Below are 22,948 nucleotides of genomic sequence, written 5' to 3' on the forward strand. Positions count from 1 at the left end.
GATACAGCATGAGCACATCACGACTGTGGGATGCTCAGCATTTTCAGAGCCCAACAATACTCTCTCCAATGTAGCAGTCGACATCTTATCCTCTGCTGGAGCTCCGACTAAGACGCTAGGTCCCTCATGAGAAGGACCAGCAATCCAAGCAGAAGCTACCAGCCATGTTGGACAGTGAACGGGGCCGTCCAACTGGACGACACACGGCGCCGACGTGGCCATGTTTTACTAAACATGAACCACCCACGGACATAGTCACAACATGTTTGCGATGCACTAGAGGAGTGGGGGGCCCACGGAGAATGGCTCGGCGGGTATAGCCCCACTGTGATCCTCTGGTCACCCAGGCTTATTAACCAAAGTCGTATTTTTCTTATTCAGAAAAATAAACTAGATCGGGGAATAAGTGAGGGGACTCCACCTCATTAAAGGCGCTCGAGTCTCGACCGTGCATCTAGAGCGCCAGACGACGCGCAGGGTGACGTGGGCATATTCTCATAAGAGAATATGAACCACCCACAAACACAGTCTCAGCACACTAAGCAGACATGAGAGAAAGTGATTGTGGCCGTCAGTGAGGATAGGAAACAACCGCCTCCAGAAACGCACAGACAGAATGACGTCTTGAAAAAGACGCTGTGTCTGTCTGTGAAGCTCTTTTAGAAGGGGAAGAGTCAGCTCTCTCGTGCTGAAGCACACAGAGAGTGACGCGATGTGTTCAGGTACACCACTCCCCGAACACACCGGGAGGAACCGGCCCAAATCGCAACAGACAACTGCGTTTTATATGGGAATTCAGTTGCTTTTAAAACAGCAGTTGAGAGCTTAAGCTCAGGCTCCCGGGAAGCTTGCGACCTCGCTGTTGTGCCTTAACGCCAACACAAACAGACGCTGAATCTCCAAGGCTGTTTAGTCTCACTCTTGTGAAGTCTGAAGCTGGACACCAACTGTTGGCTCCGAAGCGAAAGACAGAGTGCGATTGCATCTGCTTCCTATTTATATACACCTGTCGGAGGCGGTGCGCATTATGCAAATATCGCACACCAATTCCATTGGCTTGTTTTAGTTCACTCGAAGCTGATAGGGCTCTCTAGCGTTATCCCAATTCGTCTGTCACTACTGACGTACGTCGAACGTGAGCGACTGAAAGGGAACTGCGGTTCTTGAGGTAGATTAACTTATAGTTACGCTATTAGTAGAGACACTGCTGCCATGAGAGAAGCACAGACTCAGGTAGGCTAATTCACATATGCTTATTCTCTCTCTCTCTTTCAACTGTGTTAATAACTGTATCAACGGTATTATTCTGCTATCAAGGCTCAAGCCTCTGTTACTTGTTCTGAAATTATGTTTTGGAATTAGCAACGAAGGCTTGGGATGAGATGCGTGAGAAATTAGTCCCACAAACAAGAGTGTTTTAAGGACAAAAACCTAACAAATGTCTTGAAATACAACATCGGTACAGTATCTATATAATTGACTCTGGGCCGTTGAATTCTTAAAAAAGAAGGTAATTGCTAATAAAGAGCTTGGGACTGTGCCACCAGCCAATCAGCACTGTCATGACATTTTCCTGCAGCTCCAGGGTCTATTATTTACATGGCATTAACAGCTCAGGTGTTTGGCTCAAAATTTCAAACTGTGTACTTCTGTTACGTACAGGAGGGGACTGAGACACAGGTATAACGTTAATGATGTTTTATTGAACAACCAGATTCAGACAGGTAAGTGAATGCAGGTAAAGTTTGTGGCAGATGATATTCTTGTGACTGATACTTGTCTTGTCTTCCGATACTTGGTTATCGAAACTTTACTGTAATCTTGTTCAGAGCTCTGTAAGACTAGGAACAGGAAACTTGGGAAAACAGTCAATGAAACATTGGTTACCCCACTTCAGGATTTCTCCTGTCCGCCAGGAGATGATGGGATTGTGCTGCTCTAGCCATGGGCGCCCTAGAATCATGTCAGATGTTGAGTCCTCCAGAACCAGCAGATGAATTTCCTCTTAATGAAGAATGCCAACTTGGAGTTGAAGAGGTCCCACAATGTAACGTACTTGACGGAGGGGTTTTCCCGTTACCGAGTGGATTTGATATATCTTCGGTGTGGCTGTTGTCTTGAGTTTAAGCTGGTGACAGAGGGCTCTGGAGATGAAGTTTCCAGCTGACCCAGAGTCGAGGAGAGCATTAACTGGAAGACAGAAATCAGCAGCAGTAAGGTTAACAACAACAGTGAGTGGTTTCATCTTATTCAACATAGGCATTCAGAGATGTAATGCCCAGGGCGGCCACAATACAAACATAAATTCTGGTTCAGCCTCCTCAGACGAAAGACGTGACTTTTCGATTTGCATGGGTTCGTTGGCTGTTTCTGGGTGACTGACGGATTCAGGAGTATGGATGGAAACAACCACTGGTCCTGGTGCTCTTCGAGACAGCTGCATACGAGTGGCGAATCTGATGGAAAGTTGAATAAACTTCTCGAGCCCGATGGTATCCTCATATGCAGCAAGATGCAACCGCACACAGGGATCCAGTCCTTGACGATAAGTGGTAATGAGGGCTTGTTCGTTCCAACCACTTGCTGCAGCTAGGGTTCTGAAGTGGAGAGCATAATCAGACACAGACATTAAACCTTGTTTGAGTTTACATAATCTCTCACCGATAGATGAATCCCAGGCTGGTTTTCCAAAAACTTCCTTGAAATGGGCAGTGAAGCTTGACAAGGACTGCACAACAGGATTATCTTGTGACCAGAGTGGTTCAGCCCAGCGAAGCGCTTTTCCATCAAGTTGAGAGATTATAATGGCAACATTTGACTTGTCATGGGGATATAAGTGCGGTTGCATCTCCAGGACCAGCGAGCACTGCAGGAGAAATCCGTTGCAGTCCTCCGCCGAGCCAGAGAAGGGCGCCGGTTTGGCCATGGGACTGGCGATCGTAAGCGGTGAAAGAGATGCAATGGGGAGTGCAGAAGTGGTCACTGGTGGTGTTGGCGTGGAAGGGCTGGTGAGAGTGCGGCGAAGTGCATCCACAAGGTCTTGAAACGGATCCAGAATGCTCATCGTGGCTGTTCAGACGGTGTTGGTCCTGTCTTCTGTTACATACAGAAGGGGACTGAGACAGGTATGACGTTAATGATGTTTTATTGAGCAACCAGATTCAGACACCAGAGTGCAGGTAAGTGAATGCAGGTAAAGTTTGTGGCAGATGATATTCTTGTGACTGATACTTGTCCTTGATTTCCCATCGTGGATGGCAGGCAGACGTGGAGCAGACGAGACACAGAGACACTCACAGCAGACAAGGAGAACACTAGGGATCTTGGAGAACGCTGGAGACAGGTAAGTAATCATTAGAGGAGTCCTTGAGGTAAGCATAGCAGGTAGGTATGCGTTAACAAGACCGGACAGTGACAGAATGCCTGTGCGTGTCTTTTGTAGTGCAGCTGATGAGGGAGGGGGTGAGTGTCAGGTGTGCGTGGTTAGTATTCTGGTGAGGGTGTGCGTCGTGATTGGGTGAGAGTAGAGCCTGGCGTGTCTGTGACAACTTCCAGGTGGGAGTGGGGCCTATTTTCAGCCTGGGATTTTAATGCCCAAGACCAAAATTTGCACTCATTTAAAAACATTGACGTAAAAACAAAACACACTCTTTCTGTCTGGGTATGAAGAAAGCAGGGGAGAAGTCATGTGGCTCTCCTTACTGCGTGTGTAATATATTTATATACACCATATAATAATATTTATAACCTCTACGAAGAGCTGTGTTTCTCTTGATTCTTCCTATTGTCACAGATCCCTTGTCTTCCTGGACTCCATATCCCATGATCCTCCTGTTTCATCACCTGCACTCACTTCCCTCGTCAGCTCCTCATCATCACAGATCACCTGCACCTGGACTCTATCATCTGCACTCCCTTTATAATGCACTTACTCCCTGCACTCCTTGTCCGTTCTCTGTTGTGTTTAATGTATGTTTGGTGTTCCTGCCCTGTGTTAATTAAAGTCTCTTACTATTGTGGAAATCCGTATCTGCCTCGTCTCTCTACACCAGCATCCTTAACAGAAGAACGGACCTATTATGCTGGATTTCCACAGAATAACGGAGACTTCCACCGGCTCCCTGGCTCCTGCTCCTCCTACGCCTCTCTCTCATCTGTCAGCCGGCGATCGCCTCATCGGGCTTCTTCAGGTTGGTCGTTCACTGGAGAGGTATGTGGAGGAGTTCGTTGAGCTGGCTTATCTGTCTGACTGGTCCGATGCTAATTTAATCGCCCTATTTTTGGACGGTCTGGATGACAACACTCTCCGTCTCCATGAACCTGATTATCGTCTCTCCTTAAGCGAAACTATAAATTTTATTTTGTTTTTGAATAATTCCCAATTCTATGTGGATGAGTGTTGGTCTTCAGTCCGTCCAGAAACACGGTCAGCCGGGCCAGTTAGTCAGTCTCCGTATTCCTCCGCTTACCCCTCCAGTGAACGTCCTTCCTGTCCCACACGGAACCCACACTCCTCAACTGGGTCCCGAAAGCAGAGGAGGAGGAAACAGCCCGCTCCTGTATCTCCAGAGCCCGCTCCTGTATCTCCAGAGCCCGCTCCTGTATCTCCAGAGCCCGCTCCTGTATCTCCAGAGCCCGCTCCTGTATCTCCAGAGCCCGCTCCTGTATCTCCAGAGCCCGCTCCAACCCTGTGCGAGCCGCCAGATCTGGACTGGCTTATTGACTTTTTTAACGAGCCCTCAGCTCCAGCCGCCGCCTACGAGCCCTCAGCTCCAGCCGCCGCCTACGAGCCCTCAGCTCCAGCCGCCGCCTACGAGCCCTCAACTCCAGCCGCCGCCTACGAGCCCTCAGCTCCAGCCGCCGCCTACGAGCCCTCAGCTCCAGCCGCCACCTACGAGCCCCCAGCTCCAGCCGCCGAGCCCTCAGCTCCAGCCGCCGCCGCCGAGCCTGCCGCTCCAGCCGCCGCCGCCGCCGAGCCTGCCGCTCCAGCCGCCGCCGCCGAGCCTGCCGCTCCAGCCGCCGCCGCCGAGCCTGCCGCTCCAGTCTCCGCCGCCGAGCAAAGTTCTCCAGTCTCCGCCGCCGAGCAAAGTTCTCCAGTCTCCGCCGCCGAGCAAAGTTCTCCAGTCTCCGCCGCCGAGCAAAGTTCTCCAGTCTCCGCCGCCGAGCAAAGTTCTCCAGTCTCCGCCGCCGAGCAAAGTTCTCCAGTCTCCGCCGCCGAGCAAAGTTCTCCAGTCTCCGCCGCCAAACCAGCTCCAGTATCCGCCGCCAAACCAGCTCCATGCTCCTCCACCCACACATTGACTTTATTCCTTGGACTCCGCAATATGATCCTAAACCTCTCCAAGTATTTTTTGGGGGGGGGCCCAAGTACCCGTGGGTGGGGGACATGTGGGCGCCACACATGTGGGTGGGCCTCTGACATGGCCTGCCAAGGCTCCTGACCCGCCGTGGCCTGCCAAGGCTCTGACCCGCCGTGGCCTGCCAAGGCTCCTGACCCGCCGTGGCCTGCCAAGGCTCCTGACCCGCCGTGGCCTGCCAAGGCTCCTGACCCGCCATGGCTCATGGATCCGCCCTGGAGACCTCCACTCCAGTCCACTCATCCCCCGGCACCTGCATGAGGTCTCCAGGGCGCCCGCCCCCCCTCCCGGTTATTCTATTTACGGCGCGAGGACGCGCCTACCGGGAGGGGGAGGTACTGTCACAGATCCCTTGTCTTCCTGGACTCCATATCCCATGATCCTCCTGTTTCATCACCTGCACTCACTTCCCTCGTCAGCTCCTCATCATCACAGATCACCTGCACCTGGACTCTATCATCTGCACTCCCTTTATAATGCACTTACTCCCTGCACTCCTTGTCCGTTCTCTGTTGTGTTTAATGTATGTTTGGTGTTCCTGCCCTGTGTTAATTAAAGTCTCTTACTATTGTGGAAATCCGTATCTGCCTCGTCTCTCTACACCAGCATCCTTAACACCTATGGCCACTCTGAATCTGGTCCTGCACCAGCCGAGCGACTGCCATTGAGATGAATCTGAGTGCTAACAAAAAGCTTTCTCCACGTATTATAGATCTCCTTGAGTGAATCCATTGGAACATAAAGAGTTGTTTCTTGAATACAGTTTGAATGGAACCCTGTGGCTTTACAGTTTAGCATCAGTAATCCATAGATTCACTGTCCCGCCGTGCTGTGAACCTGTGCTATGCGACGTGGCCAGAAAATGATGATTTATACGTCTGTTTACATAGAATTTCACCCATGATTGGAGCTATATGTCTGCTTGCTGCATCCATTATCCTGACAGCAGGTAATTATCCAGGTTTCCTCCGTTCTGAATTTCACTCCCACAATTAAGAAGGACTGTCATCCTAGCTGAATCAATCCAACATTTAGACAGTGCCACGGAGAAGCCCCATATGAGGGATTCCCATGCCACATGGCAGTTTGCTTGAGATTCATGAAGCCTCCGACTGAAAATGGATATCTTGATGTTTTAAATCAGGCTGTGTGCTTGCCTCATTCTTTTTACTTATGTGCCAATTTGCCCTAGTTAAGAATGATGGTCATCACTGCCAGCAACTTATAGCAAATGGACGGAGAAAGCTGGATTCAGTAGAAGAGCTTGTAAATGGTTTTGAGAGGAAACAAAGAGCCAGTTGAGGTGGTGAGAAGTGAAAATCTGGAAGATTCTCTTAAGCCTGGAATGTCTACCAGGAAACACCTGTTCTGAGAGCATTTCTGCCATGGCTGGAAAACCAATTTCAACTGTAGATAAGTTGATTATTTCAGTTCTGTTGTATATGATATTTACGTCTAACATTTGGCATTTAAATGATATCTGAAAGATATTTACTGTATGGTTGTATATCCCACCATTTGAGAAGCAACAAATGAGTGATTACACGTTTTTTTTTTTTTTTTGATGCACGGAAGTTACTAAGTGTTGGTTTTTACACTATTCATTAGCTCACTAATGCACTCTATAGATTACTGTGCGAAGCCCATATACAAAGAATGCATCTTGATTAAACATGCACAGCAGCAATCATTCAACACTCCCAGCCGTCTTACAGGAGAGGGAAAAGAGGCCTAATTTGCCACGCAGATGTTGACTGATATCCAATGTGTTGTAGGAACTGCTTGGTGTGATGAGTGATCTTTTAAAGCAAATCAGCAGAATTAGGGCTGATTGCAATCACTTCCTCTGAGTTTAATAATGGTGGCCTTCTCTGGTGCACAAGGACCAAGTGGTGTTCTGCATTGAGAGGGAATGTACTTTCTGAATGTGTCCAATTAGTGTGGATATGCATATGTATATTTATATGTATATGTATGCTGCTGAATTGTGGGTTGAACTTTCAAGTCAAGTAAAAAATAAATGAATAGAAATATATGCAAATGTAAAAATATACCTTATGCTATAGAAATTACATTTTCAAAACAAATTTGCTATATAAGTAAATTATAGTTATTGGTTTATGAATGTGTTGCATGCACAGTGCTGTGTTATTGTGGTGGTCTTTATGGTTGCTAGTGGGCAGCACCTGAAATGTGGACTCGAGATGCCTTTAAATGTCACATCTTAACACAACTCATACTGTCCTCCCTGACCTTTCATTTCCTGTGCTGATTGAAAGGCTTCCAAATGCTATGTTTCAAAATTGTCTGACAGAAGCGAAATATTGCAAAAGAAAAAGTGGTAAAGCTAGTACTTCTCCCCAGATTGCTCTATATTCAGTACCAGCAAATGATGAGAAGTGGTGCATTAGGAACATAAAATATTAATGCCTCTTAAAATGTGGAAAGCTGTAGTGACTAATTCGGATCATAGAGTATTTTATATTATGAACGAAAATACCGGTAGTTCCAAATGAAGCCAGCGAAAACGAAGGATCTGGTATGCATATTTATATATGCAGTGTTTTGTTGTTGTTGTTGTTGTTTCTGAGTGAAAGAATCAGTTGAATAAATGAGTCAAATTATTATATTATATTATATTATATTATATTATATTATATTATATTATATTATATTATATTATATTATATTATATTATATTATATTATATTATATTATATTATATTATTATATTATATTATATTATATTATATTATATGCTGCAGTGTACAGTTAAGGACTTTCATTTTATATTCATATATACAAACCTACATGCATTTGCATCTAAAAACCTACTGTGAAAGGGTCCACCTCTGGTTCTTTGTGGCTCTTGACATTTCTTAATTGCACTTTAAAAGGCAGACAGTGAGAAACCTCCTCACCCCCTTTAGCACCCCAGAAGCCTCATTTGCATGAACCTCAGTATTTGGCAGGTTCATGCTTCACAGGACACATCAGGATACACTCAGCACGGCTCCAGCACGCTTGTCATTTAATGTCAGAGCTGGCAGTGGTCTATGCAGCTAAACACTGGTGTCTTTACAAGCCTGATTGTCCTTGTCAAGTTTGTGGCACAAGATTGATATAGTCTTGGCATACATCATCAACAGTCTTTCCAGATATGCCACAGAATAACTTCAAAATGGCTGTGTCCCAATCTGCATTTGTCCTAAATAGTATAAGAGATTAGAATTAGTGTGTCCTACACTGAAAATAAGCAGTCCAAATGTGGATTTCATAAGTACACCCAAAAAAAATAGTTGGAATGGAAACTTTTCATTGCACAAAAGGTTCTTTATGGAAAAGAGTTCTTCAGATTATTTAAAAGTTCTTCACACAAAGAAAAAAAATATTTTAACTACTGTTTCATGAAAGGTTCTTTGGGGAAACATGATATTTTAATGTCATCAACACCCTTTGAAACCTTCATTTTAAGTGTATGCCTATTTTTTGGCTATAATATCACCCATGAAACCTTGAGCCCTTGGTGTCAACACGCAATTGTCAGTTGTTCCAATGCAGAACTGCACAGCAATGAGTTTTTATGTGTAGTACAAGTCTGTAAACTGTGACAATATCTAAAGAAAACTGCTTAACAGAGATGATTATATGATAGAAATCCTAGTCTAACACAGAACAGCTGGTGCTGCTCCCTGTACAGCGTTTACTCTAAATGCCCATCTCAGGATTTAAGCACCATGGTCATAAATTTATAATAATGTAACTCTTAGAGATGAATTAGGGGTCGTATTATTGGAAATTGATGATGCTGAGCCATTATGATGTTTAACAATTTAGAGGAATGGGGCTTTTGTCTTGGCACCTGCGCAAGCATGGCTCCCTAGAGAATTGAACTTGCCGGATGGCTGTCTCTCAAATATTGTGAAGGAATTAATTGTTTCGATTCGGACCAAAGCGCAGTACATGATCAGCGAGGGAGCCATTAATCACACTGAAGCTGCCAGCGCTGCTTTCTCCATTTAGGCACACATAATGCCACCAGCCACTGTGAAAGCATATGGAAAGATACACTTTTTCTGTCTAGTGCATCATGTGTTTCATACTGTCCGTATAAAGGCATTGAATAATGTGCAGAATCAATTCATGCTTAGTAGTTTAGTTTGCGATACATCAGTACAATAACTTGTCAATTTTAACTCATTGAGCTCCACTTGTTGCTGACAGTTCTGTATAATTTGGTACTAGTAATGGATTACGCTATTAGAGAAGTAAAAATGAAAGAAATGAGACAGGTGGTTAGTCATTAAATGTTTTTTTTACATGCTCTAAACACTCTCTTGCAGCTTAGCATGAAAGCTTAAGGGAAGGGCTACATGACGTCACTCAAGCTAATCGATAAAGGAAAAGTGTTTTGACATCACCAGTTACCGTGGCAACGGCAGCACGCAGCTTTTATCTGCTTGGCAGGCTGAGAGGTTGTCAGACAGGGCGTTGCTTTGTTGTTCTCCTCGCTTGCACGGAGCTGGAGTTGTAACGGCTGTCAATGTCAAACAACGACAGTGCCACTTTAGCAGACTAATGTGCCCTATGATAAGCATAGACTGAGGCACTCTGTGCTTTTCAGTGCAATGTGCTTTTCAGTTGACCTTGATAAGCCAAATTCAAGGTGAAACGTAGATTTTAACTACCTTCATACAAGAGCTTGATAATAAAAGAGCAAAAATAGCCACGTGTTAGATTGCATTGAGTTTCATTCAGATTTTTTTTTGCTTTCTTGCCAGTCACAGATTATTTGTTTGTTTCAGGGAAGTGTTTGTGTGGCCAGTGCACATGCCACCCACCTGGAGATAAACGCGTACACGGCAAGAACTGTGAGTGTGACGACAGGCAGTGTGAGGACCTGAACGGAGAGATCTGTGGAGGTAACACACACAAACACACACAGCAGGACAGATAAACATAATGGTTCCATTGTTTGACATCTCTATGCTGCTGGTCTATGAAAATATTATGAAAAACTGAATGGCAATTGACCATGGTAATGCAATGCTCACCAAGACTGCATATATCTAATTAAAAATACAGTAACAACAAATTAAAATAACTATTTTCTATTTTAGTATATTTTAAAATGTAATGTATTCAAGTGTTGGCTAAGCTGAGTTTTAAGTAGCCATTACTACAGTCTTCAGTGTAACAAGATCCTTCAGAAATCATTCTAATATTCTGTTTTGGTGCTCAAGAATATTTCTTATTATCAGCAATGGTGAAAACACTTGTGCTGCTTAATATTTTTGTGTAAGCCATTATAATTTTTTTTTTCAGGATTGTTTGATGAAAGGAAAGTTCAATATATATATATATATATATATATATATATATATATATATATATATATATATATATATATATATATATATATATTAGTATCTCACAAAAGTGAGTACACCCCTCATATTTCAGCATCCATTTTATTATATGTTCTCAAGGGACAATACTATAGAAATCAAAATTGCATATACTTTAGAGTAGTCACTGTGCTGCTTGTATCCTCTAAAAATAACTCAACATACAGCCATTATTGTCTAAATAACTGGCAACAAAAGTGAGTATACTCTAAGTGAACATGTCAAAACTAGGGTGACCAGACGTCCCGTTTTTCCCGGGACAGTCCCGTATTTCAGCTCTATTTTTAGTGTCCCGACTTATTAAGAAAAAAATAATGTTTTGTCACGTATTTCATCTTTCAACTGGGTGATGGAGTTCTGTCACACAAGAACAGCCTAATCAATTCGTCATAGAACAAAGTTACCATTCAATCACAATTCGTTATCGATTAGTGAAGGCGGAATCACGCTGAATAACACAGACCAGAAGCCTCTCTCTCACGCTCTCTCTCTCTCTTTCGCGCGATCAGTTCTCCTCGCGCCCGAATGGTCAAATGCACACATAGTTTTTCAAAATGTCCATCGTGTGGAGTATCTCACGTAAATACAGTCGGTTAAGTGGACGTAAACAGGTGGGTAAAAACAGGAAATGTGTCAGTAGCCTATATTACATCCATGGATTCGGTCTTAAAGGGACAGTAGCCTAATTAAATATTTGTCAGTATATTCAAATGTGAAAAAACAAGTTTAATCTCTGTCGTATTTGTTGTATTGTTTGTAACTTGTTTGTAAATTTCTTTTTATATAACAATATATAACAAATATTTATATCTACACTGCCCTCCAAAAGTTTAGAAACGCCCTAGAAAAGTGGGGTTTTGGACAATATTGGCATGAATCCTTTTTAATTTGTGATAATTTTGCACAGGTAAGGGACAACACAAATTATAAAAAAATATTTTATTACATAAACAGTTTATACATAGAAAAAAACTTAAATTTTTGATTCATCAAAATATCCAGCATTAGCAGCTATCTGACCAAAACTGGGTTCTAATTATTTCATTGTATTCTAAACTTAATTGGCAATCAATTGTTGAAGCTATTAAGGTGTGCTGACCCAAAAATCTTTTACAAACCTGGGCCAAGTTTAAACAAGTAACCAGGCATCACAGCTGGCAAAGGGGCATGTCTGACTTTGACATGTATATACTGTCATTATTATGTAATGAAATTAAATGAACACATGAAAATTATTATTGCTGGATAATGTCAAGTTACTGTAATGTATTTGCACCAAAAAATTATAAGGATTTATGCTGATACCGTCCAAAACCAGACTTTTCCAGGGGTGTTTTCAAACTCTTGGAGGGCAGTGTATATATATATATATATATATATAATATAGTGAAATAAAATTTCTTATATCATGGTCATATTGCGCACTCGTCCCGTATTCCACCATGAGAAATCTGGTCACCCTAGTCAAAACTGTGTCCAAAGTGTCAATATTTTGTGTGAGCACCATTGTTATCCAACACTGCCTTAATCCTCCTGGGCATAGAATTCACCAGAGCTGCACAGGTTGTTGCTGGGATCCTCTTCCACTCCTCCATAATGACATCACAGAGCTGCTGGATGTTAGACACATGGCGCTTCTCCACCTTCTGCTTGAGGATGCCCCACAGGTGCCTTAATAGGGTTCAGGTCTGGAGATATACTTGGCCACTGTACTTAACTTTCCAATCAAATGTAATTCAGGAAAAAGATAACATTATTATACATTTGTACATAATTTTTGTCAACTTTAAATCAGGTCCATTGCTCATAACTTAATGAATCTTGCAAACAGCAGAGACTAAATAAGCATAATAAAGTTGTTCATAGCAAGAAATGCTAGCTTTCTTTATTGCTGCTTGTAGATCTTTATATTTAATTACTTTTGGTGGATACAAGCTGTTTTTACACCATATTAGGGGCCTCCAGCAAAACTCTTGCTTCTTCTCTCACCACAACATATGAGTTTTTTTATAATCATGATCATGTACAAGCTTGTGGGTTTAAAAATTAAGCTATAAAGACTCCAGCTGACTGAACAACACATCATTCAATCGACCTAAGGGGATTGACATATTAGGTCTATTTTTTATGCATTTGATGGAATGTAACATACACTTACACCATCTGACTTTAGGGATATTTATAATAAACACCAGGGAACTAATCATGTTATGCATATGGTTCTGCCAAGGGCAAGTAGGTAATTAATAGAGAATCAGCATCTATCCCACTGCCTTAGTCTCCTTTCATGGCCTCTCTCAGAACATACACATTATGGATTGGATCAATACAGGCACAAAGGTGCACCCTTTCTTTAACAGAATTGAGTGCTTGTCAAAAGATCTTACAAGTCACAAGTTTACAGTAGGTTTTATTTGAATTTGAATGTGAGGGTGAGTTGTTAACATCCTCAAACTTCCAGTTGTACCCATTTAGGCTAATTTTCAAACCAGTTGCATACTGGACAGGCAAACGGTGTAAATATAGTGCTCACATGACTTGTCACATGTATTTCGCCACACTTTGATGCCTCTATGAGACTATAACAAGCTACAGGAAATCAAAAAAGATGCTGCCTTCCTCTGAAACTTTATTTACTGGTGTTTCTCTTGGACATTGTTACTTTTGGAAATAGTTTTGTATTATATACAATTTGACCTCATATTTCAGAATATTTGTTTTGCTTTATATCTGTACTGTTAATTATTTTCTCATTAAAATGAAGATGCGCTCCTTGGAGAAAATACCCCTTCTACAAGCCTGCCAAAATGATTAATTAACATTTTTTATTTAATCCTTCTTCTCTGAGAAGTTTGCACTCTTGTTTGAAGTATCTAGGCACAAAGCGTTGACTTGGCAAAGTTTTTGCCAAGGCCAAATCCTCACCACTTTCATTGTAATTGATATTTTCTAAGGATATTTGCTTTTGAACAGCAGCTTGAATCATGTATATCACACTATGTACTGTACTTGAGATGAAGACAGCACAGGAATATTGGCACTGGAAATAATTGACAGTCTTGTGTATTCCTAGAATTTGCAAGACTTTACAGATTCTAGTAATTTCACTAGTTGCTTGAAAGCAATACTAAAAAAAGATGATTTTCAAGCCCTCTTGCTGGGGTTGTGAGGTCATACCTGAGCACGTCTGTTTCATGAGTGCTTTCACTTTAAGAATAAAAAGACTATTGCTTTCCATTTCTTCTCTATACTTCCACCACTACTACAATGATTTCAGCCATAGTGCTAACACTTGACGCAAAATACGTACTTTTCTTTTTTCCTTTTTTTTTTTTAAACTACTAAAATGTATTTGTACACTTAAAGGGATAGTTCACACAAAAATGAAAAATCTGTTATCATTTACTCATGCTCAACTCTGTATATATTTCTTCTTTGGAACATAAAAGAAAATATTTTGAAGAATGTCTGTAACCAAACAGTTTTGGTTACCGTTGACTTCCACTGTATGAAAGAAAGAAAGAAAAAATCAAAATTGACAATTCTTGCAGTATTTCTTATAAATGTTTTATCCATACATATATATTTTTTAATTCACATGCTTTCTTAATGTTTAATCAAAATAACTTACCCCTCTTGTTTTTTTTTTTCTCTGATGATGTGCTTACTGGCTTGAAGGTTAGACAACCTGTCATTCACAGGAGATCACAGCAGTAGCAAATGACAACAATCCAATGATCCAATCAATTCCCAGTGGACAAAATCAAGTCCTGCCCTACATTTTTTTCTTGTTTGAGAAGTAGTTTCATTTAGATATACGTCACAATAGGGAAGAAAACACTATCGCAACATCCATTTCACGGAAGAAAGAATATCACACAGGTTTGGAATGACATGAGAGGTTCCTTCATTCCTTCACACAGGGAATGTTCCAGTTGGAAAGGAGCTATATAAATTTATTAGGTAACACTTTAGAATACTCTTCCGTCATTAATGAACAAAGATGCAAATGATTAATGCACTATTAACATTATAGTAACAAGTAAGTAACAAGAAACTCTGATTAACAAATTAGTGAGCAATAGTGCTCAGTTTAATGTGGTAGTTCACAATTAGAATAACTACAGGTAACCCACTAGTAATGACTCAACTATTACCAAATCCTTCAGAAGGAATTCCTAATTATTTGGATCGGTATTCTAAACTGAAGATCATGATAACTCCTTAATATTGACTGAAGTCATTGTAAACTTCTGGTTCTTGTTTTTGTAAGGTTTTGGATTGTAATGACTCGAGTGTTAGATCACAATTATGGAAAAAGACATACATTTTGCCAATGTTGAACTTTTAAAATATGCTGTTAAAAAAGGACTGGTTAAAATGATTTAGCTGTTTTAATTTCACTATCAATAAAAACAACATAATTTTCCCAGTTATCAGCAAATGTATATCTGCCACCAATATAAATGTTTATCTGTCAAACTGTTATCTATTCAATAGCAGTGCCATTTGAGAAACTGATGATAGATGAGCACAACAGTTTCACCCGTGGTACACGTCGGTATATTAAGAACGACATTCCTCCTCTTTTAGTGGGGATAGAAATTTAATGCTGCTGCTTTCTGAATGCTTATTTTGTTGTGTCACTAAGCGACAAGCCGTCTCAGCTTGGCCGGCTGCCCTTGTGTGGGCCAGCCCTAGGAGATGTTTAAATATGTATAGGGCTCGGGACTGTGACTGCCGGAGTCACAGTCAGACAGATGAGAGCCTGCTAACAGATGAGAAGTGTGGAAACACGCCGTCCCTCCAGCTCTCAGCTCAGAGAGACAGCCGTCACACAGTGATGAAACGTTCATCTCAGCTAATTGCATAGCTGTTCCTGCAGGACTGAATTGGTGTTCAAATGAAGGGCAGCCTTCAGATATGCCTTGCCTATCATGGGATCTTTAGCCCTTGAGAAGCCATTCCAGCTGTATTAACATGAAAGTGTTTTACTAAAATGCAGGATCATCAATATTTCAGATTGGATTTATATCATATTATGAGGCACTTGCATGAGAGTTTAAGACTAGGCTACATTCTTTGGAAAATATCCTTCCAGAGATAGGTGTGAGAAACACCGTGAATTCAAACATGCCCACACTCGAATTGCATTTACAGGCGGGATAATGGGGAATCGCAGGTGCGCTTTAATTGAAAGGACTGGGGTGCCACTCACCAAAGCAATTAAATGCTCTCGTAGGCTGGCTGATTGAAGCAGTCAAGCATGTAGCTCTACCAAGAGCGCATCAAACTTAAAGCCTGTATACCTACACCCACAAAATAAATGGGTTAGCGAGAGGAAGGCAAAGAGCCACACACAAAAATATTTTCTCGCAGTTATTCTAAGCTACAATGGGAATACATTGCCACCCAACCCATTTATTCCAAATAGCCACTACAGCGCCTGGTGATTATTAAATCAATTTGACATTTCATAACCTAACCAAAATAAGTATTTTATAAGAAGTACAAGTATATTTCACAAATGAATCTCCTTTTTGATTTGGCCTACTTTGCACATCCTCCGCAACAACATATATTTCCTCCCAGCTGTAGAATATAAACTATTGAATTGGGTACTTTCCTTCCTACTTTGATTTGGTATTCCAATTTGGTATATCACCTAGCACAAAATGAAAAACATATGAATATATATATAGCTCAGGAAACAGGAACCATGGAGGACACCAGGTTTATTCTTGCCTATTTACTGGGAAAATCTTGTTAAAGCCAAAATTATATTTATCTTCCCATTCATTGACAACCATATATACATATCTCTGTGCTAATTGTGGTCAAATACAGGCTATTTTAGCTGTGTATAAAACATATAATATGCTTTAAATTAATATTAATATATGTATATACGCACTACTTTAACATCAAGATAAAAACTATAAAAAACACAGCAGCAATCGTTCTCCCCTCCGCCATGTTTAAAGTTTATGGCATGCCCAACACGGGAACTATCTAAATTATTCCCGAGCCTCCCAGTGGTAAATATGACTTGAGATAGCGTTCATGTCCGAGTTTTAAGGAACTCGTATTTACAGTATGATAATTCCGATAGCATGTGAAGGCAGCATAACATGCTTAAGACATTCAGAAAACATACTGAGCACTGAATAGACTGTTCAGTGTTGTCTATTTTTTCATTTTGAGGCACATCCTTTTGTTTGGTTTCAATATCTAGAACACATTTCTACCTTGCCAGACGTAGTCTAGGCTAGGGGAATCCCTATTTTTTTTATTTTTTTTATTTACCAATCACTGTTCCAGAAAGTAAGTTGTTGAGAGGAAGAGAGATGTTCTATAGCTCAGTGTCTTACAGTGAGTCACCAACTGCTCTTTAAAGATTAAGAGAGAAAAAAAAACTGTTCAGCTTCAGTGAACATTTTGTTTCCTTACAGCCTACGTGAAATAACGCCCATGCACAAATCTCCAGAAGTGACGCTCTTTTAAATGCCAAATAACCCGGTCCATAAGTGACAAGGACATTTATAATCTTTATAAATTACTACTCCAAACTCTTTATGTCATTAAGTTGTCAACCTGTTTATAGCTAACGCAAGCATGCAAACACTAAAGATTTTCAATTTTCAGTGTTAACAAACCTCAGTACTCAAGGTACTGGCACTGTTGGTTACCTCTAAATTTTTGTCATTTATGCTGCCTTAATGTGCTGTCGGAATTATTGTAAATACCCAAGTTTCCTAGTTAAAGGGTTAGTTCACCCAAAAATGAAAATAATGTAATTTATTACTCACCCTCATGTCGTTCCACACCTGTAAGACCTTTGTTCATCTTCAGAACACACATTACAATATTTTTGATGAAATCCGATGGCTCAGTGAGGCCTCTATTGCCAGCTATGTCACCAAACTTCTCAAGGTACACAAAACATATTTAAAACAGTTCATGTGAGTACAGTGGTTCTACCTTAATATTATAAAGCGACGTGAATACTTTTTGTGCACCAAAAAAACAAAATAACGACTTTTCAGCAATATCTAGTGATGGCCTATTTCAAAACACTGCTTCGAAGCTCTACAAATCTTTTGTTCTTTTGTTCCAAACTGCTGAAATCATGTGACTTTGGTGCTCCGAACAACTGATTCGAAACAAAAGATTTGTAAAGCTTCGAAGCAGTGTTTTGAAATCGCCCATCACGAATTGAAAAGTCGTTATTTAGGTTTTTTGATGCACAAAAAGTATTCTCGTCGCTTTATAATATTAAGGTAGACCACTGTACTCACATGAACTGATTTAAATATGTTTTTAGTACCTTTCTGGATCTTGAGAAGTTTGGTGACATAGCTGGCAATAGAGGCCTCACTGAGCCATCGGATTTCATCTTAATTTGTGTGAACGAAGGTCTTACAGGTGTAGAACGACATTAAGGTGAGTAATGAATTACATAATTTTCATTTTTGGGTGAACTAACCCGGTGCCCTTTTAAAGTGACAGTTCAGTCAAAAATGAAAATTCTGAATCAGTGGTTTTGAACAAATCTTCAGTGAATTAATCAATGACTCATTTCATTCCCGGACAATTTGGTGTTATGAACAGATCAGTTGAACAAATAATTGAATGACATAATTGCGTGCTTTGCAAGGTGGGTAAACAAACTACTGACAGAACTTAAAGGGATAGTTAACCCAAAAATGAAAATTATCCCATGATTTACTCACCCTCAAGCCATTCTAGGTGTATATGACTATCTTCTTTCAGACAAACACAATTGGATATATATATTCAAAAATATCCTTGCTCTCCAAAGATTTATAATGATAGTGAATGGGGGGTATGTTTTGAAGCCCAAAATAAATGCATCTATGCATCATTAATATAATGCATATAGCTCCAGGGGGTTAATAAAGGTCTTCTGAAGAGAGGCAATGGGTTTTTGTAAGAAAAATATCCATATTTAAAACTTTATAATCTAAAATAACTAGATTCCGCCAGATGACCATATGCATACTGCGCATGTCGACTTGCGGCAAATGATTAACCTCTGATGCGATGTATGACGCAGGACGTAGAGTAGCGTAAGCTTAGACACCTCTGGTGGTTCAAACAAATAGGGCTGTGTAACAAACTCAAGCTCTTCTCTTCAGGTCAGAGTTCACTTTTCTGCCGCAAATCGATGCATAAGGCCGTTTGCTGGAAGATAGTAATTTTACTTTATAAAGTTTTAAATATGGATATTTTTCTTACAAAAACCCATCGCTTCATTTCAGAAGGTCTTTATTAACCCTCTGGAGCCGTATGGATTATTTTTAATGATGGATGGATGCATTTATTTTGGGCTTCAAAACATGCCCCCCGTTCACTATTATAAATCTTTGGAGAGCCAGGATATTTTTAAATATATCTCCAATTGTTTTCATCTGAAAGAAGATAGTCATATACACCTAGGATGGCTTGATGGTGAGTAAATCATGGGATAATTTTCATTTTTGGATGAACTAACCCTTTAATAGGTAACAAATTTAGAGATGATAAAATTTTGGTTATATGATCATATTTTCTTGACATGAAAAGAAATCTAGCAGCTGCATTTTAGATTAACTGGAGCTTGTTTTTTGAGGAAGCAGGACAACCACCTAGTAGTGCATTACAATAATCCAGTCTAGAGGTCATGAATGCATGAACTAACTTTTCTGCATCAGAAACAAATAACATGTTCTGTAGCTTAGCAATGTTTATAAAGTGGAAGAAGGCTGTTTTTGTAACGTGAAATTTTATTTTTAAAAGACAAGTTGCTGTGTAATATACCACCCAGATATTTAACTGGAGAGGATGAAGTAATTCACCCTTCTAGATGCAAATTGTATTCTAAGAGCTTCTGTGTACAGGTTTTTGGTCCAATAAGTATATCTCTGTCTTATCCGAATTCAATTACTGGTCATCCAGTATTTTATATCTTTAACACACCCTGTCAACTTGGATCATTTAGAAGTTTCATCTAGTCCAGATGAAATATATAACTGAGTACCATCAGGATAACAATGGAAACGAATCCCATGTTTTCTAATAATATTACCAAAGGGCAGCATGTATATTGAAAATATAAAATTAAAATAAGTAAATGAGTGAATAATTATATACAACAGTACAGTACTATGAGTAGAAAATATAATAAAGTTAATAGAAACTAAATATTTTTTAAATAATATTTGACATTATTAATATGATCTATATGAAACAATATAGATACCTTTTAAATTTTAGGATGGTCATATTTAGGGGGTCCATGGCATCTAAAAGGTTGAAAACCCCTGCTCTAATCTAGATCTATGCATCAAGCTTAAATCAAGATCTAAGCTATAGATTTTTATTTATTTATTTATTTTTTTGAAACAAAAGATATGACTGAGCACAATTTAGACAGCTCGTTACAAATGCCGAAACACCGCCTCATCCAAAGTGATCCGAGAGGCTAAAGAATGTTTTATCCCATGGGATCCATAAGTGATAAGAGCCATATAGCTACCGCAACACCATTATCCAGTCTGGAAACGAATCCCTGTCTGTTTGAACCAATTATATTTACCTGGATCAATCAGACCGTTGCTTTGTTTTGGCAGATACAAATGGTGGTTTTCTTTGGTAAGGAGAGAAAGTGATTGTGTGTGCGCGTGCACGTACGTGTGCGCTGTGTGTCTCCCCCAGGCCACGGCTTCTGCTCGTGTGGCCGCTGTATCTGCAGTGATGGATGGTTTGGGAAGCACTGCCAGTTCCCCCGCAGCTGTGACATGACGGACGAGCAGAGCAAGAGCCTGTGCGAGACAGCCGACGGCATCATGTGCTCTGGAAAAGGTAGGAGGGACGATGCTTCGAGCGGCACCTTAAAAAAATCTCTTAAAAATGAAAGTGGGTTCCCCCATTTGTTTGTTGGGGAGCAAATTGCGCTATTAAATCGATTTCCCTCATATGCTTCTCTAATGAGGTGGATAGCAAACACAACTATTTCCACCAATCGATTGTTATTTGGGGAGGGTTTGTGCCACATTTAGTTGATAGAGACAGAAATTATTGGTGAGAGATGGTCTCCATAAGAGTCGTGGCATAGTGGTTAGAAGCCACGTTGGGTTCAAGTCTGATATATATACAAACTATTATTTTAGGTTTTCTGTAAAGTCATGTCAAAACTGGGGAAAACATGACTGTCTCACAGAAACCTTAACATATAATTTGCTCTTCCAACACAACACTGAAAGCAAAGCTTTAGGTTTTACACTTTAATAAGAGGCCAGATTCAGTATTTTTATGTGACCTGTCAGCATCCTGGAAAAAACAATAAAGCTTAACCAATTTTTTTTTACATGACACATAGTCCTCTGAGTATTCATCTCTTTTCTCTGAGCATGTGAAGTGACACACTAATATGCTTTATATATAGGATTTGTTGGAGCCAATGCCGGAACACTATTTGTTTGCTGTTGCCTGCCTGAAAACAAGTAATTCCTCTAAGGTCTGGTTTCACACGGTCTTCTCGATTTTCTCAAATTAATGCTTGGCAATCAGCAGGAGAGTTGTTCTGCTTGTCATAACATCAGCATTATTAAGAATGAAACATTGCAATAATTAAATTGATTTTTGCACAGTAAAGATTCATGGGTATAGTTAATATGTGGGCTGCTTGTTGTTCCTCCCAGTAGAATAATATTGTGGTAAATGACAAGGGATGTACTGTCTTATGAGCTGTCTACACTTTGATTGACGACTGATGGTAAACTACATGGGATGAAATGTTCTTTTCGAGCTCTTTTAGCATATATCATGTTTGTAAGGTACAGAAACAGCTGTTACAGACAGACCAGTGCCCCTATGTTATGCAGTTCCCTGGATCCTATGTGTAATGTGAGAATCCCAGTTTATAAGTGTGCAGTCATGTTGACTACCATCTAGACCATGGTCTCCCCTAAGCATCATAAGCCTAACAATACTTAGGCTTATGCACTGGGGAAACGAAACCCAGGGTGGTCGGTACAAATTAAAGACAGCAAATGCAATACCCACACAAATAATGAAATTAAAGTAGCTCTTGGGGCCCGCCCCCCTTTAGTTACTGTTGCTATGTCCGACAAGGCATGCCGCTCTCTCGCATCACATCATGTTCTCACGCAGTGAAAAATACATCGCGTAGCAAAGAGGACACTTACAACACGTCGACAGACAAGACAGAGCAGGTTACTTTTGATATGAAGTCTCAAATTTCATCATTTTTAAAGAAATTTAAACAATAAATACCGTTTTGTGGCTCTCTAATGTGTCGTGACAGATCGCTGCAGCGCCTCAGATCAAGTGGCTCATGAACCGATCATCTCTTCCTACTAGTTAATTTATAGCATCAAATGAACATGAATGAACATCATAAGGAATGTTAGCTGTGTCTCATTTCGAAGGCTGCGTCCTCCGGAGGTCGCATTTGAAGGTTGTATACGTCATTTAGGCTGTATCATTTCAGAAAAGTAAGTAGGACACTCTGAATGTGACCTTCAAATGCTCCCTTCTTTCACAGGAATTCGGAGGATGCATGAAGTGTATCCTTCGCTGCTGCAGATAGCCCACAATTCTCTGCGTTGCTGTTAACAACTGTTTTTTTTCTGAAAAAATAATAAAAAATGGCGGCGTCTGCGGATATACATGTACAAGCGTGTTTAAATGTAAGTAGTTTCAAGCTTGTTTTTGTTTTAAACTTTGTTCTTCTTAATATCCTCCTCCTTTGTCTCTGTAACAGATATATGTTGTACATATGCCAGCTCCTCAAGCATTAACCAAAATAAAACAAGTAAATACATTTTCTTTAACAATTACTTTCTTTTTTTTTAACTATTAATTTTCATTCGTTTGCTGAGAGCGCATTGACGCTGCCGTGAAAGCGTTAGCATATCAACGTGATACTTCCTGTTTCCTTTTCTGCCCGTGTGTCCTACGAAGGACGTCTCTTTTAATTCTGGTTAAGGACATTCTGTATATATCCTTCGATCCAGCCTTCGAAATGAAATGAAATGAGACACAGCTGTTGTTTCTATTGTGGTAAGATGTCAGTACACACCATTTTTCAAGTTCAAGTCCACCTACATTAATCTGCTAACTCCCCTGACTGCTTTGTTGGACAAAATGGTGGATTCG

The 22,948-nt window shown here is 40.5% G+C and overlaps 1 protein-coding gene across 1 annotated transcript in view; it reads left to right on the plus strand.

Annotated features, from left to right (window-relative positions):
• The window catches only part of itgbl1 (integrin, beta-like 1), a 73,138-nt gene that overhangs the window by 46,409 nt on the left and 3,781 nt on the right, over positions 1–22,948 (plus strand). The window contains exons 8-9 of the mRNA XM_067410040.1: positions 10,163–10,279; positions 20,483–20,629. Of these exons, the coding sequence (XP_067266141.1) occupies positions 10,163–10,279; positions 20,483–20,629 (264 nt within the window). The remainder of the gene's footprint in view (positions 1–10,162; positions 10,280–20,482; positions 20,630–22,948) is intronic.

Source organism: Chanodichthys erythropterus, chromosome 14, assembly GCF_024489055.1.
Source record: "Chanodichthys erythropterus isolate Z2021 chromosome 14, ASM2448905v1, whole genome shotgun sequence".
Classification (NCBI taxonomy): Eukaryota; Metazoa; Chordata; class Actinopteri; order Cypriniformes; family Xenocyprididae; genus Chanodichthys; species Chanodichthys erythropterus.